The sequence below is a fragment of the Aythya marila genome (genome assembly GCF_965140915.1).
Source record: "Aythya marila genome assembly, chromosome: 2".
Classification (NCBI taxonomy): domain Eukaryota; kingdom Metazoa; phylum Chordata; class Aves; order Anseriformes; family Anatidae; genus Aythya; species Aythya marila.
The window spans coordinates 85,892,439-85,905,698 of record NC_139043.1 but is presented as its reverse complement, the minus strand read 5'-3'; the positions used below and the strand labels follow the sequence as shown (position 1 = coordinate 85,905,698).

At 44.8% G+C, this 13,260-nt stretch overlaps 1 protein-coding gene across 6 annotated transcripts in view; it reads left to right on the top strand.

Moving 5' to 3' along the window:
- The first annotated feature begins 336 nt into the window (after positions 1–336).
- Positions 337–13,260, top strand: part of TENT4A (terminal nucleotidyltransferase 4A) — a 59,721-nt gene continuing 46,797 nt past the window's right edge. For 2 of the 6 annotated variants that reach the window (XR_014317006.1, XM_082754434.1), the window contains exon 1: positions 341–1,480. Coding sequence is in view for 5 of the 6 variants with exons in the window: in XM_082754434.1 (XP_082610560.1) it covers positions 348–1,480 (1,133 nt within the window). In the remaining variant the exon portion in view is untranslated. Of the gene's footprint in view, positions 1,481–13,260 lie in introns of all 6 variants that reach the window. The other 4 variants (XM_082754435.1, XM_082754432.1, XM_082754431.1 and 1 more) reach the window with 4 other exon arrangements.

The following is a 13,260-nucleotide window of genomic DNA, read 5'->3' as shown; positions in this document are numbered from 1 at the left end:
TGCAGCTCCCCTTTCCCTGCAGTTTAAGGGAAGGGAGCCGCCTGAGGCACTGACATTAGACCGCCCCCTCACAGCACAGCGCCCCCCGCCCGGGGCAGCGCCGCTCTGCGCAGGCGCGGCAGGCTCGGACTCCCCCCTCCCCTCCCCTCCTCTCCCGATCTTTTCCGAACCCTTCCGAAGCCCCTTCCCGGCCGCGCATGCGCGGTGAGAGGGAGGGGGGGCTGTGTGTAAAGCATCGCAACGTCCTTCCCGCACCCCCCCCTTCCCCGGCGGCGCGCACGCGCGGTTGCCGGGGCGGCGGGGCCAAGGGGACGGGCAGGGGGGTGCCGGTTTAAACGGGGCGGCGCATGCGCGCTGCGCCGCCTGGCTCTGCCTCGGGGGCCGCCACATTGGCTCGGCGAGGGGAGCGCTGCGGGCAGCGCCGGGCCCGCCGTGCCCTGCCCCTGCCCCTGCCCCTGCCCCTGCCCCTGCCCGTCCGCGTCCCCGTGCCCGCCCCATGCCCGTGCCCGCGGCCCGGCTGGAGGCAGCGGCAGCGGGCGCGGCCCGGCGCTGAGCTGCGCTGCGGGCGGAGCGCGTGGATGGATCCCCGCGTGGCCTGGATCCAGCCCGAGCAGAAAGGCCCCGCGAATGCGCTCTGGATGCAGATCTGGGAGACCTCGCAGGGCGTGGGGGGCCGCGGCGGCGCCGGCTTCCCGCACTACCTCTGCCTCAACTCCCCGGCGCTGGACCCGGCCGCCGCCAGCAACGCCGCCAGCAACGCCGCCAGCAACGCCGCCGCCTCCTCCTCGCCCCCTGCGCCCCGCGGCCACGGCTGCGCCCGGCTCGGGGCGCCCGGCCCCGGCTGCTGCTCCTCGTCCTCGCCGCCTTCGCCCTCGCCGTCGCCGCCGGCCCTGCTGGCCGGGCTGCTGCCCGCCGGCGCCGCCGTTGCCCCCCCCCAAGCCCCAGCCCCAGCCGGCGGTGGCGGCGGGGAGGGAGGGCGGCGGCTGCAGAAGTCGCCGTCGGTGTCGTCGTCGTCGTCGTCGTGCTCGTCGGTGGAGTCCGGCACCGAGAGCCCCGGCTTCTCCTCCTCCTCGGGCTCCTGCGGCGGAGGCGGCGGCTCCTCCTCTTCCTCCTGCGGCCCCCGGGCGGCCGTGGCTCCTCCCGGGCTGCTGGGCAGCGGGGCCGGGCCCGGGGAGTTTTTTAACTTCCACGAGAGCGAGAAAGCGAACAGTGTGAACGGGCACCACCCGCCTCCCCCCCCGCACCTCGCCCGCGGGCCCCACCACCCGCCGCCGGCCTCCCCCCAGCAGCACCAGTACCACCCGGGCCGGAGGAAACGGGAGAATAAAGCCAGCACCTATGGCATGAATTACCTGCTCTCCGGCAGCCGCGGCGTCGCCGCCAACACCTCCCCGCACCAGCAGCGGCAGCCGCCCCAGCCGGCGCTGCAGAGCCCCGGCACGCCCTGGAAGACGAGGAAATACAGCCCGGGCGTGCAGGGGTGAGCAGCCCCTGCGGGGAGGGTGGGCAGCGGTGGCACGGGCTCCTCCCGGGCCGGTTTGTGGCACCGGGGCTTAGGGGTGGGGGGGCAGGAAACGGGCTCCGTGCTTAAGTCGCCTCTGGGTGGCTCCTGTGCTGGAGCAGAGGCACAGCGGGTTAGGCCTTGCCTTGGGGGAAGTTGAGGAGTGAAGGTGTCAGGCCACTGTTGAGTGCCTCCTGCAAGGATTCAAGCGTAGATGGGCAGGGGAAGCTTTTCTGACCTCCTAGGGGTCGATTCAGCTTAACAGGGTGAAGTGGAAGGCGTCAGTCAGTTCACAGGACCTCAAAGGAAGCCTTTGCAGCAATTTTTAAATGCCTCTGATCAGGCTGGAACAGATGGGCAGCTTGGGAAAGTGTTAAGGACATCCACTGTAAGGGAAATGCCCAGCTCTGGATGAAATAAATGGTAAAAGTCAGTGTGGCCCTATAACGTTTTTGAAGGAAGCGTGCTGCCTCTAAAGTAGACCCAGCCAGCTGATGTCTAAACTGAAATCTTCCCTTCCTGAAGAGTGAGAACACCTTTTTATAAAGGTTATCCTCTTCCAGGACCATCGCTTTCCCGTATGAATGGATAGCTGGGGAGTTCATTCAGCCTGCTGTGGAAGTGTTTAGGAGGGACTGGAGGTTGAAGAAAGCACCTCTGGGGTGCTCTGTGAGACTTGTCTTTCAGCTGTCAAATTTCAGTCAGCAAGGGATAACATTGCTTTCTAATTTTAAGGTTATCCTAGTCACAGAAAAAGTGCTAGCTGCACTGATGGACTGTAGAAGATTTCTGATGTCATTTTGAAAATATTCTCTTGGAACTACTAAACTCCAAAGCTCTTGGATGCAAGTGGGAGTAAAGGCGCTACGTATCTGTGGAAGGAAATAGATAACAGGGTGCACTTCCAGAGCTGGAGAAATTGAGCAATTTGACTGAAGAACAGAGTTTTTCTTTTCTCTTTTGGGCGGTAGTAACAGGCATTGGGTGCACTGAAGTTATTCGGAAGTATTAAATACATGTATTTAGAGTTCTGTTTTTGCAAACCGTAGCCTCTCCTGCTGGAGGTCAAGATTCGACTACTCTTTTCATTCCCAAAGTGACGCTGTAAATGAAAATTGCTGGCAGGAAGCTCAGATGCGTGTTTAAAATTCTAATAGCATCTCAAAAACAGTCAAAGTTTCTTTGCTTTATTCCCACAGATATGCAGCAGAATGCTTGCTTAACATCTTAATCAGTGTAAGACAAGTCAGTGCCACTGAGGCAGGGCTATGGGCAGACAGGTAACAGAGTTGCCTGAGGTCATCAAGCAGGGCAGTGGTGAAGCTGGGAATCAAAGCCAGATGCTGCAAGTTCTGTTCTCTTGCTGCTATAGGCAGCACCACCTTTGCTACCCACATACCCTTCTTGTCTTTTGTTTTCTGCTGGCTTTCCCTTAATGAAGGTCACACCACTTATACTAGGGAAGTTCATGGAGAATCCACATACAATGAAGTTGTTTAGCCAAGCTTCATTTGCACTATTCAGTTGCGTAATACAGGTTGCTCTTTAGCTGAGGAGTTGATGCCAAGTTGTTGGCTAAGTATCTATTGAAAGTGGGAGCTGTTTCCTGATCTTCTGTCCAGAATCCGTGCTATTGCACAGAGACCTGATGCTAGGACAGGGTCACTAGGGCAGATAACTGCAGCGTGTGATCCCATGGTTCTTTGTGGTCTCACTATTAATTTGTCAAATCATTAAGCTTCACAAAGCTATGTGAAAGCTTTTCACAGAGCAACAGGGAGCTAGTCCTGGAGGACAGCATGGAAGTTGAGATGACAGGCTTATCTAAGAAACAGTTCTTGCCTTAAACTTTCAGTTCTGCTACTAAGGGTGAATCTTGGACAAACGTGTTTTCTGGAGCAATTTTTTGTTTGGTGTTGGATTTTTTTTCATGAAGTACTCATGATGGAAATAATACAAACATATTGTCACTGATAGAGTGGTTTTAGGTGTCTAGTTTCTGCAGTAATTCCTGGCTGCTGGTGGGTTTAATTTCATTTTCCCAAAGCCAGGCTGGTGGCGTGTATGTTCAAATATATATAGTTTAGCTGTTCAAATAATAATGCACGGGGAAGATTGGTGTGGGAACAGATCCTTACAGCAGTTGCTTCTGGATCATTTTTCCTTATTTGTTGCCCAGCATTACTTGCAGTTGTCAGCTCAGCTCTGAAGCATCACTTCTCTAGCTGTGGTGGTCTGTTGGCAGAGTATCTTCTGTGTGTCCAAGTGTTGTGGGAAACTGTCTAGACAAAAAGGAATCCCTACAATCTTCAGTTGCAGGCTGCATTAGGCATAGGTAGGAGCAAAAAAGGACTTGATCATAGATGCTGTTATACTCCTTATAGGCATGAATGTTACCTGGTAATGATGTAAAGCGTGGTTTGCTGTGTATATTGTTCTTTGTAGAATGTCATTTAGGTGTTGTAGAAAAAACAATAAGCTCGTGGTGTTCTGTAGCCTCTTTTGGTAAGAGGCAAGGAATGGGTAGGCCCTGCTTGTGCTCTTCCAGGATATGCAGTAGGACTTCTGGTGAAATACTCGTGTGCTTTGAGGTAGTTCTGTGCTTTCTCCAGTTTCTCCTTCAGAGCTGGAGATGGTCTGTCACAGTGCATGGCATCGCCATTTTTTTCAAAGGGATCATATTCTGAGGCTCAGTGATGGTAAGTATAGTGATTTTTGGCAATGCAGAGTGCTGTAAAAGGCTCTGATTTGCTTTATTTTATGTACAGTATTCCTTTTTCTCTAGAGGACTCATCTATTGCTTTCACCACCTCTTGACAGTAGCATGCCAATGGTTGTGCTGTAAAGGAAATACTCTCTCATAAAACAAAAGTGTGAGAATAGCCGTGGTTGATTAGATTTCATCCTAAAGCTGTGCTTTAGCTTGCCCTCTGTTGACCTGTATGTCTGTTCCCAGATGTTTGGAAGATGGTGAGGAGAATGAGCTTTATTTGTTCCACTGCTTCAGTGGAGTGATTAATTTAGCACCAGGGTAAATTCCAAAGTGCCTGGGTTTAGATTAGGAGTGCAGCAGAGAAGGGAAGACAAAATGATTGATTTCAGATGTGAGCAGACAAGCGTCTTGTTATGTGACTAGATTAGCTCAAACTTCTGTGACTTTTCAGAACAACAGGTGATTCCTTGCTAGTCTGAAGTACATCTTAAGTGGCTTTAAATTAGATCTACAGTCTTAGTCGGCTTTCTTTGTACGTCAAAGTAATAGCTTCTGTTTCTATAAAGTATGTATTTAAAACATTTGAAACATGTTTTAAATATGTTTCGTATAATATAAATATATCTTAGCATTCAGAGAGCATGAGGGTGCTGAAAGTTTATTTCAGAATGTGAAATTAAGCTATTGTGAACTTCTTATTGTGAACTCTGCTGCTAAGTTTGCACTGCTTGTGTAAACAGGAATATGGCAATTTCTCCTAAGATGCTAAGATGTAGCTAATGGCTTGTGAGTAGTATAAAGTCATAGTTGATTTAATTCTTTTTAATATGAATCTAACCAAGTGAATAAGGAATTGACATATTTAACTGTATAAGCCTGTTCTGCTTGAAACTTAATTCAAAATATTCAGATTAATTGTAGACATTGAATAAGATTAGTACTGCAATACCTGGCATATCTACTTGGTACGCTTCAGTGCTGTGCAGAAACAGCAGGCCTGGCTTGTTGAGGGCCAGTGTGGGTAGCAGAAGCCCGATGATGTGTTGAAATGGTGCTCTGCGTGTGGTGATAGCCATGCATAGCAGCTGGCAGCTTGCAAAACTGCATCCACTTCACCCCCATACCAGTTGTCTTTGTCTCGTTAGAGAGAGACGCAACTGTTCTGTTGGAGCACGCCAGTGCAGACACCTCCACGTGTGATCCGCCTGAAGGAGGACGCAAGCTGGCAGAGGCTTATGCCTAGGAGGAGTTCTTATGCACAGAGTAAGGTTATGAAGATGCTTCCCCTGACCACTTGTTTCCCTTTTCAGCAGCTGAAGGATACTGTCTGCCAAAAGTGATGTCCTGAAATTCATGTCTGTAGCTACTGGGATGTGGTGGTCACATTGTATATCAAACTTACATTAGGTTTTTTCTTCACCTGTGCCGAAGCATTTCTGCCTTTCTTGCTTACTTTGCTTTTATGATCTATTGCTGAACTTGACCAAGAGAAATCCAGCTGGATTTTGTGCTGTGCAGATTGACTGTTGAAGATGCTTTTTCAGGACTTAGCAGAGCTCCAATTGTGTATTTGTCAACTCTTGCCTTTTACTTTGCTGCTGTTAGAGCTGGACGCTGCAAGTTAATGTGTAGGGATGCCATATGGACAGTCTTTCTTGCAAATTTACGTTCTCTTGTATTTTGGCTGAGCTAAAGAAATGTAAACTTTGGAAACTGAAGCTTTTGCTGTCTGCGCTGGAGCATCCAGCATTCGTAAGGGCCTTATGGGATTCCCAGACGTGGTATTCTCACTCTTCCTTATACAACTGGAGGTTGGTATGCAGCAGAGTTCAAGGGTAGCTGCTGGATGGATTGTCAAAGCGTGCAGTTCTCTTTTTGCAAACCACTAAGCAAAGTCGGTGAAACTCAAAAGCTTTCCTTGCAGGGTGGATGCCTAGCATCGTTAGACCACTGCTTTCGGTAACAGAACGAGAGGAAAATTACGGCAGCAGTAGACTTGAGGTAGAACATAGTGGAGATACAGATCACAAGTGATGCTCTACAGTGGTGTAATGTAAGGTAGGTTTGCTTAAGAGATGCTTGTGTCTGTTCAAAGGAAAGTAAGACCTGCTTGGAGCAGTTTAATCTTGGTGTCAGCCTCATGGTGATTTTCCCGGTTGCTAGGTTTTTGGCAGTAGAGGTAACTGGCACCAAGGGTATAAACAGCTGCACTAGGTGAGACCATTGGAGGTCAATGCCAAATGCTGGGAGAAGAACCTATCAACATGGGCCTGTGGTGGTATTTCCTGGAGAAAGCCCTGATTTCAATGATATGGGGCTCTTGGGCTGACAGGGCTGCAGAGGGTGCATCATGCTTATTGTGGATTTAACTATGAATTTGTACCTGCTCAAAATGAATTGAGCTTTTGGGCTGAACAGCATCCCGTGGCATGGTGTTCCTCAGATAAGTTAAGCATTGTGTAAAGAACCATTATTTTTTGTCCTGAGTCTATCACTAGAGGTGTAATTACTGCCAGCCATGCCTGTGTTATCCAGGCAATGTGTGCCTTTTGTATCGGGCTTGATAAAACTTTTCTTTCACTCTATTTAATCGCTTCTGCTGAAGTTGTTCCTTGCCTCTAAATGTTTATCATCTCTGCATGCTTGACGGTTCTGCTCTATCTCTGGAACTTGAACAAACCAGGCTTGTATGCAATACTGTCACTGTATTCCTGCATCCAGGAGCTTTCTACCTTGTTCTGTTTTCCAGCACTGGACTTTCCTGTTCTCTTTGGCTACTGAGTATTGAACAGACTTTTGCAGAGTTCTTACTTCTAGATCTTGATTCTCAGTGTTGAGAGTCAGCGCAGAGCCCCTCGTTGTATCCTTGTAGAGACAGGCTAAGTATAAAGCACAACCAAGATGATTGTGAGAAGGCTGTATCTCAAGTTCTGCCTGATAATTATTCATTGTGCAGTCTTTTACCGTCCACCTGCAGTTCTTCAGCTAGCTTGTTCCTGATAACCTTGCTGCCTCAGATTTTTCTGCTTTACTATTTGTCCATTTTTCAGATTGCTCAGAGGATGTTGAATAGTACAGGACTCGTTGGGGCTTCACTTGTGACCTTCCTTCAATAGAAAAACTAAGTTTCAGCAGCTTGTTTTCCATTTAGAAACGGTTCTTTCTCTACTAGAAGGTCTTCACTTCCAATTTTATGTCAGCTTACTTCCTTTGTAAGTTTTTGTAAGGATGTGGATTTATCAGATGCTGGAAAGTAGATAATAGGATTTCCTTTGTGGTTCACTGATTCGGGCAAATAATTCCCAGTGGTTTTCTTTGAGACACTGCTTCCATCTGAGAAAGCTGTGTTTACATCTGGACATAGCCATAACTGTTCATGGGTTGCACTGATTTTTGTCTTTGACTAGTTGGACTATAGTGAATGTCAAACCTAATTGTTTTAATTAAAAAAAAAAAAAAAAAAGATTGCTTCTTAATGTTCCTGTAATACAAATGCAGAACTGAACGTTACTTTTGGTGAATACCGAATTGCCAGGAATAGATTTTGCTGTGAAGTATTTCCAACTAAGAAGTCAATTTGGGGCAAGTTCTCACTGTAAAGTAGGGATTAGGGAAACCTCTCTGATGGAGAGAGAGGAAGTTAGCTTGTCTTGCATTGTGATCATTTAACCTTCTCTGTTCTGATCAATTAATTCATTTAACAGAAGCATTTTTTTTGGCTCGTGAGCTAATTTATCCTTTCCTAAGCTTAGGTTTGTATCTTGTTATGTTTTTTCTCGTGATCCTTTTTAATATCCTTAATCTTCCAAATCCTCTTTTCCTGCTTTGCACATGACTTTGGGTTTTTGAAGACATCTTCTAATGGAATCCTACGACAAGGTAGCGGAAGATCTTTTTTCCCTAAAATCTGATTAGTGATGCATACTTCTGCTAAGCAGGTAGTATTATATCTTTGATATTCTTTTAAACTGCCTCTTTCGGTTAAAATTCTTAAATTAAGAAGCTGCTTCTTCTATGTAGCAAACTGCAGCAATACTTAAATCCAAAAAAACCTTTTGTTGCCCTTCAGAGAGACTCGATGTGTAGGGTTCGCTGTTGATGTTCAGATTGATGCTTTTTGAATTTGGCTGTGTGCTTGCTGCTCAAGATTAAATTGAGTTGCTTCTCTGAAAATTTGCAGTGGCTACTGTGATGTGATGCATGGCTGCTGCACAGGCACGGTTTCTGTCACTGATGTTTCTGTCGTTGCAAACTTTCTGACTTGTCTGGGATGTTAATCGCTTGCTATCTTTGGGCATTTGGAAAAGAATAGCATTAAGACAGGAATTTCAGTGTTTAGCGGTTCTATTTATTGGCATAGCGAGCTCGCTGATCCAGTTCCAAGGTTTAACATATGGTATCCTCCTTCATTGATGCAACAAAATAATAATGTGATGTTTTCTTGGTGGTGTGGCGAAGACGAGCAGCCTGTCAGGAGCCACGTACAGCTGTTCAGAAGCTTGCATAGCAGATCTGTTTTGTCATGTATCAGCTTGGAGATAATACTAATATATCAGTTTCTTTTCTGGATTTTAGTATAATGCAGCTTTTTTAAGGTCATTAAGAAGCTAATTGGTTGGGTTTCATTTTATTGATGGACTTTAAAAAGCAGATTAGTTTTGATTTGGTTTTCTCTTCCAAAATACAAACAAATTCTCATAAGTCTGGAAACTTGTGGCATAAATCAATCCATTTGCAATGGAAAGGGAATTTAGTTTTGTGAGTGCTCCTAAAATGTAAAGTTCAGTTGACCACAAGCTTGATCTGAAATTAGGACTGGATCTGACTTGGGGCAAAGAAAGGTTAGAGATAAGACCACTTGTGGAAGAGGTACAATAAATCTTAAAGACTGCCCTCTGCACTCAGTGGATGAGAACAAAAGTTCTTTTCTTCCGTTCTCCCTGAAGTTCTCTTAGGCTGAGATTTTGCCACTGCTGTCCAGAGTTTGCTGCCTTCCGTACAATTACAGTGACAAAAGTAATTGCTGTCTGACGTCCTGTGTCATGTGAGACTGGTTTGCAGCAATATCATATATGAGTGCAGCGCTGTGTTTTCTGCTCTGCAAGCCTAGAATACTGCATAGGGCACAGGGTGCTGTTCCCTGAGCACTAGTTGTACACAGAAGTGCAGGTGCCTGGTGGGTGTTAAGTGGGGTAGGAGGAGAAGAACTAGGAGCTGATGGCCTCTTCTGGGTCATGGTTCTAGTTTTGCTACTTCTGTAGTTGTATTCATTTTAAATTATATTGGTAGAAGTCTGCATCTCGGAATATACTATTGCTTCAGTTGTGCACATTCATTTGTTTCATTTAGCTGTTCCTCAGTTTGTCTGTAACACTGGTGTTAGCTGTTGAATGCATTTTGTTGTTGTAGCTTTGAGATTTCACTTACATTTTCTTGATAATAAAGTTGTGCTTTGCTGTAGTAGTAGGTGAAGGTAAAATGTTTCAACAGACTTGAGAAATACACACAATGGCTGCTGGGACTTTACCATTTAAGCTTGAGATGGCCAAGTCTTCAGGCACGTTTCAGAGTTCATACTTCACTGAGAACTTAGCTTATTGTTTGTAACCTTTATTTCAACAAAGCTCTCAAAATGCTGCCTTTCCTGCTCCGTGCTGGTATTAAACACGTGTTGTAACTGAGGCGTCTATTCTTTAACAGGGATGCTTGGCTAATGTGAAAATTAGCCAAGTTATTAGAAAATACTTTTCTTAATTAGAAAAATATTCATGTAGTAATGAATATATTTTAAGAAATAATACCAGTTCCATGTAAATGATGCAGTCATGTTTCTGTCCAAGAATAAATTGGTGAGCTTAATAGCGCAGACATGATATTGAAGACAAACAGTATGCTTCCTGGAGGGAACAAACACTCTGTTGCTTTTCATTCACTTTCTAGTTTGCTGATGCAGTTTGAGAAGTCATGTCAATACACTGAAGGCAGCCCTTGAGGTAACAAACGAGCTATGTATAAAATAGTACATGCAGACACAGTAAGTAATGAGTAAAGTACATGATCTCTCTTAGAAACCTGCCTGTAAAGAAAAACATGACAAAAGATTAAGGACTTATCTCCTTGGTCTTATTTTAACCTGAAGCCCAGAAGTGTATCTCTGCCTTTCCTAAAACAGTAAAAGGGATAATTTTTTGGTAAGCAAAGGTGTTTATTGTGTTGCATAGTTCAGCCTGCAAGCAGCAGATGCTTACTGTGCTTAGCGTGATGGCATCAGTGAACGGTTGGTTCCTCCAGGGTGTTAAAATTAGCAAGATAAATAGTGTTTAAGTGCAAGTAGCCCTTCTTCTGCATCTCTGCATTTCTAATCTCTTCCACCCTCCATTAGCAGTATAGTTACACTTCACCAACAAATATAATTTCCAATATTTTAATATAGTGAAACTGCCTTTTTAAGAAGTCAATTAAAATGCCCAGCTTTAAGAGAGCAGTATAGTAGGAGTCTTAAACCAAGAAAGTAGGTATATAATAGGATGCTCTTATAGCCTAAGTTGTTTAAGAAGCTTGTGCTATATGTTAAAGGAAGCTCTATTAAAAAAAAAATTTTTTTTGCTTGCTAGTACCTCCTGTGCTGCAAATTGAGATTGTTCTTTATGATGAAGATATCGTTGCAGTCTTGACCAAGAAAGTGACAAGTGCTTCTGAAGATCAGAGAGGCTACAAGAGCAAAATACTTAACTGGAAACTATCCATATATTGGCTGGGTGAATGTCATGTTGTAGCCTGTTTTTAGACACCAAATCATTCCTGCAGCTAATATAGAAGTTACTCTGGGATTAGTCCTGAGCAGCATACAGCATCTGGCTGTGTATATCAGAGCTACTTTTTATGTGACTAGCATTCCAGTAATCTCATCTGAGCAAAGAGGCTTAGAAATTATCAACAGTAATAATACTCAGGTTTTTTTTCTTTAATATCATTTTTGAGAAGTTTCTTTAGAAAGAAGCTAAAAGAAATGGCCAGGAGGTTAAATACTTGAAAATGCTGCATTAAGATCAAGTATTGTCTTAGGCTGACTCTGACGATAGCATTGATTCTTACCAAAGAGTTTTGATGATGTTTTCTGAGAAATAGAAACTGTTAAAATAAGGAAAGTAGAAAGGGGGGTGAACAAAATAAGTCTGTTGAATCAGTTCTCAAATCTTCTGTTTTGTGAAGTGCATTAAAAACTGGAAACCATATGCATCAAAACCAAGGAACTTGCTGGAGTGGCCAGGGCTTATACCAGGATTAGAGATGTGAAAGGGCACCAAGGGAAAGTCAGATCATGCTCTAAACCCTAAATGATCTAATTGCATTGCTATTTTTTTATTTTTGTTTTTGCCAGAGGGGGACTTGAAGTTCTCATCTGCACTTTCTTTGACTTTGACTTTGTTGAGGAATTGTCATGTTGAATTTCAGTAAGGAATGTTTAAATCCGGAGGACGATGACTTGTATACAGCCGCGTCTGATGGCATGTGCTCAGGAATTCGAGAGGAACTTCCCCGTTAAACCACAGCATCTAGTTTCAACTTGCAAACAGCTTTGATTATCTAACTCCCGTGGTGTTGTCCTGTGCAAACTGAAGCATTAAGTGCTTTCTTGGCAGGGCAAGAGTGGAGATGTGGAGCTGACTTGTTAAAAACTAGATCAGGGAAGGAAATGTTGAGTTGTTGATAATATGGTTAAGGATTGCCACACTTACTGCTCTGAGCAGAGGCTCACTGGGACACTGCAGTGGGAGAGTGCGTGAGTGCTTGCTTTGCCTTCTCCTTTCCTAATACTGAATGGCAACTGCAAACACAGCTTTTTGCAGGATGCCTGGATGTCAGGAGTGGTTGAACCTGGCTGGTATCCTAATGTGTATATCAGAGCTACTTTTTATGTTAACCCTTATTAACGTGGTCATTGTGATAATAAAGATCTGTAGGATATGTATATATATACATAGAGAGAGAGAGAGAAATGTTTCTGAGATTCTTTTTTGAAGGCTTTTTAAAAAGTCATAGGCTTGCTGTGCTTATGGGTTTACCAACTGCTTAGAAGTAACAAAGGGAAAGAATAAATGATTTACATTGTACTAAAGAAGGGTACTGGTGGAATTACTCAAGATGTGGCTGCACAATATATTCATAAATACCTGGAGGGAAGAAGTGAATGGGAAAAGGACAGAACACCAAGAGAAAAAGAAAGCCAGGGCTGGTTGCAGACAGTTGTAATGAGAGTTCATTATTCAGTAGGTTACAAAACTGCAAATACATGTAAAATTAAATGCTAGTAAACATGGAGACAAAAATCTGAAGAAAAATAACTCAGGCTGTACATGCCAAGTGGGTGGGCAATTGGTGGCAATTGTTCAGAAAACATCTCAGTGCTCCTTCAAAATGCTTTCTTTTAAAGAGTAGCTATATGCTCTGCTCCTCAAATAGCAATTAGTAGCAGTAGGAATGAACAATAAAAAATAAATAGCAGGTGTGTCATGGGCTAAGTGGTGTAATTACATATTGACTGTGTGCTTTTTCTGGTCACCTGCCAAAAGTGTGGTGCAACTGAAAACAAGCTGAAGAAAGTCAGCACTGATCAAACTTTGGACCTGCTCCTGTGTCAGGGGAGAGAAGCAGATGAGGGTGGTTAGCTCGAGGGGGGAAGGAAACTGGTGGATAGAGACCGGTGAGCGTCAATGCAGAGTCTGCAAAACATTGTTTGGAGATGAGCTGCCAGTAATTATTATTATTATTATTTTTTCCTAGAAAAAGAGCATCAAGTAGACTCATTCACAGGCAGGAGTTTAAAATAAAACACTTCCTTACTCTGATGCATATTTAAGTTGTCATAGAATGTCATGAATGACAAAAGCATAAATGAAGTAAAAAGACATGGAAAAATTAGTGGAAGAAAAGTCTTTTGAACTAATACACATCATGTTTGGTATCCGCCCCAAAAGTATGTCAGAATTACTGTAGACTTGGAAGAATTGCTGCAAGAGAGTTGGATAACTGCTTTGTCTTCTCT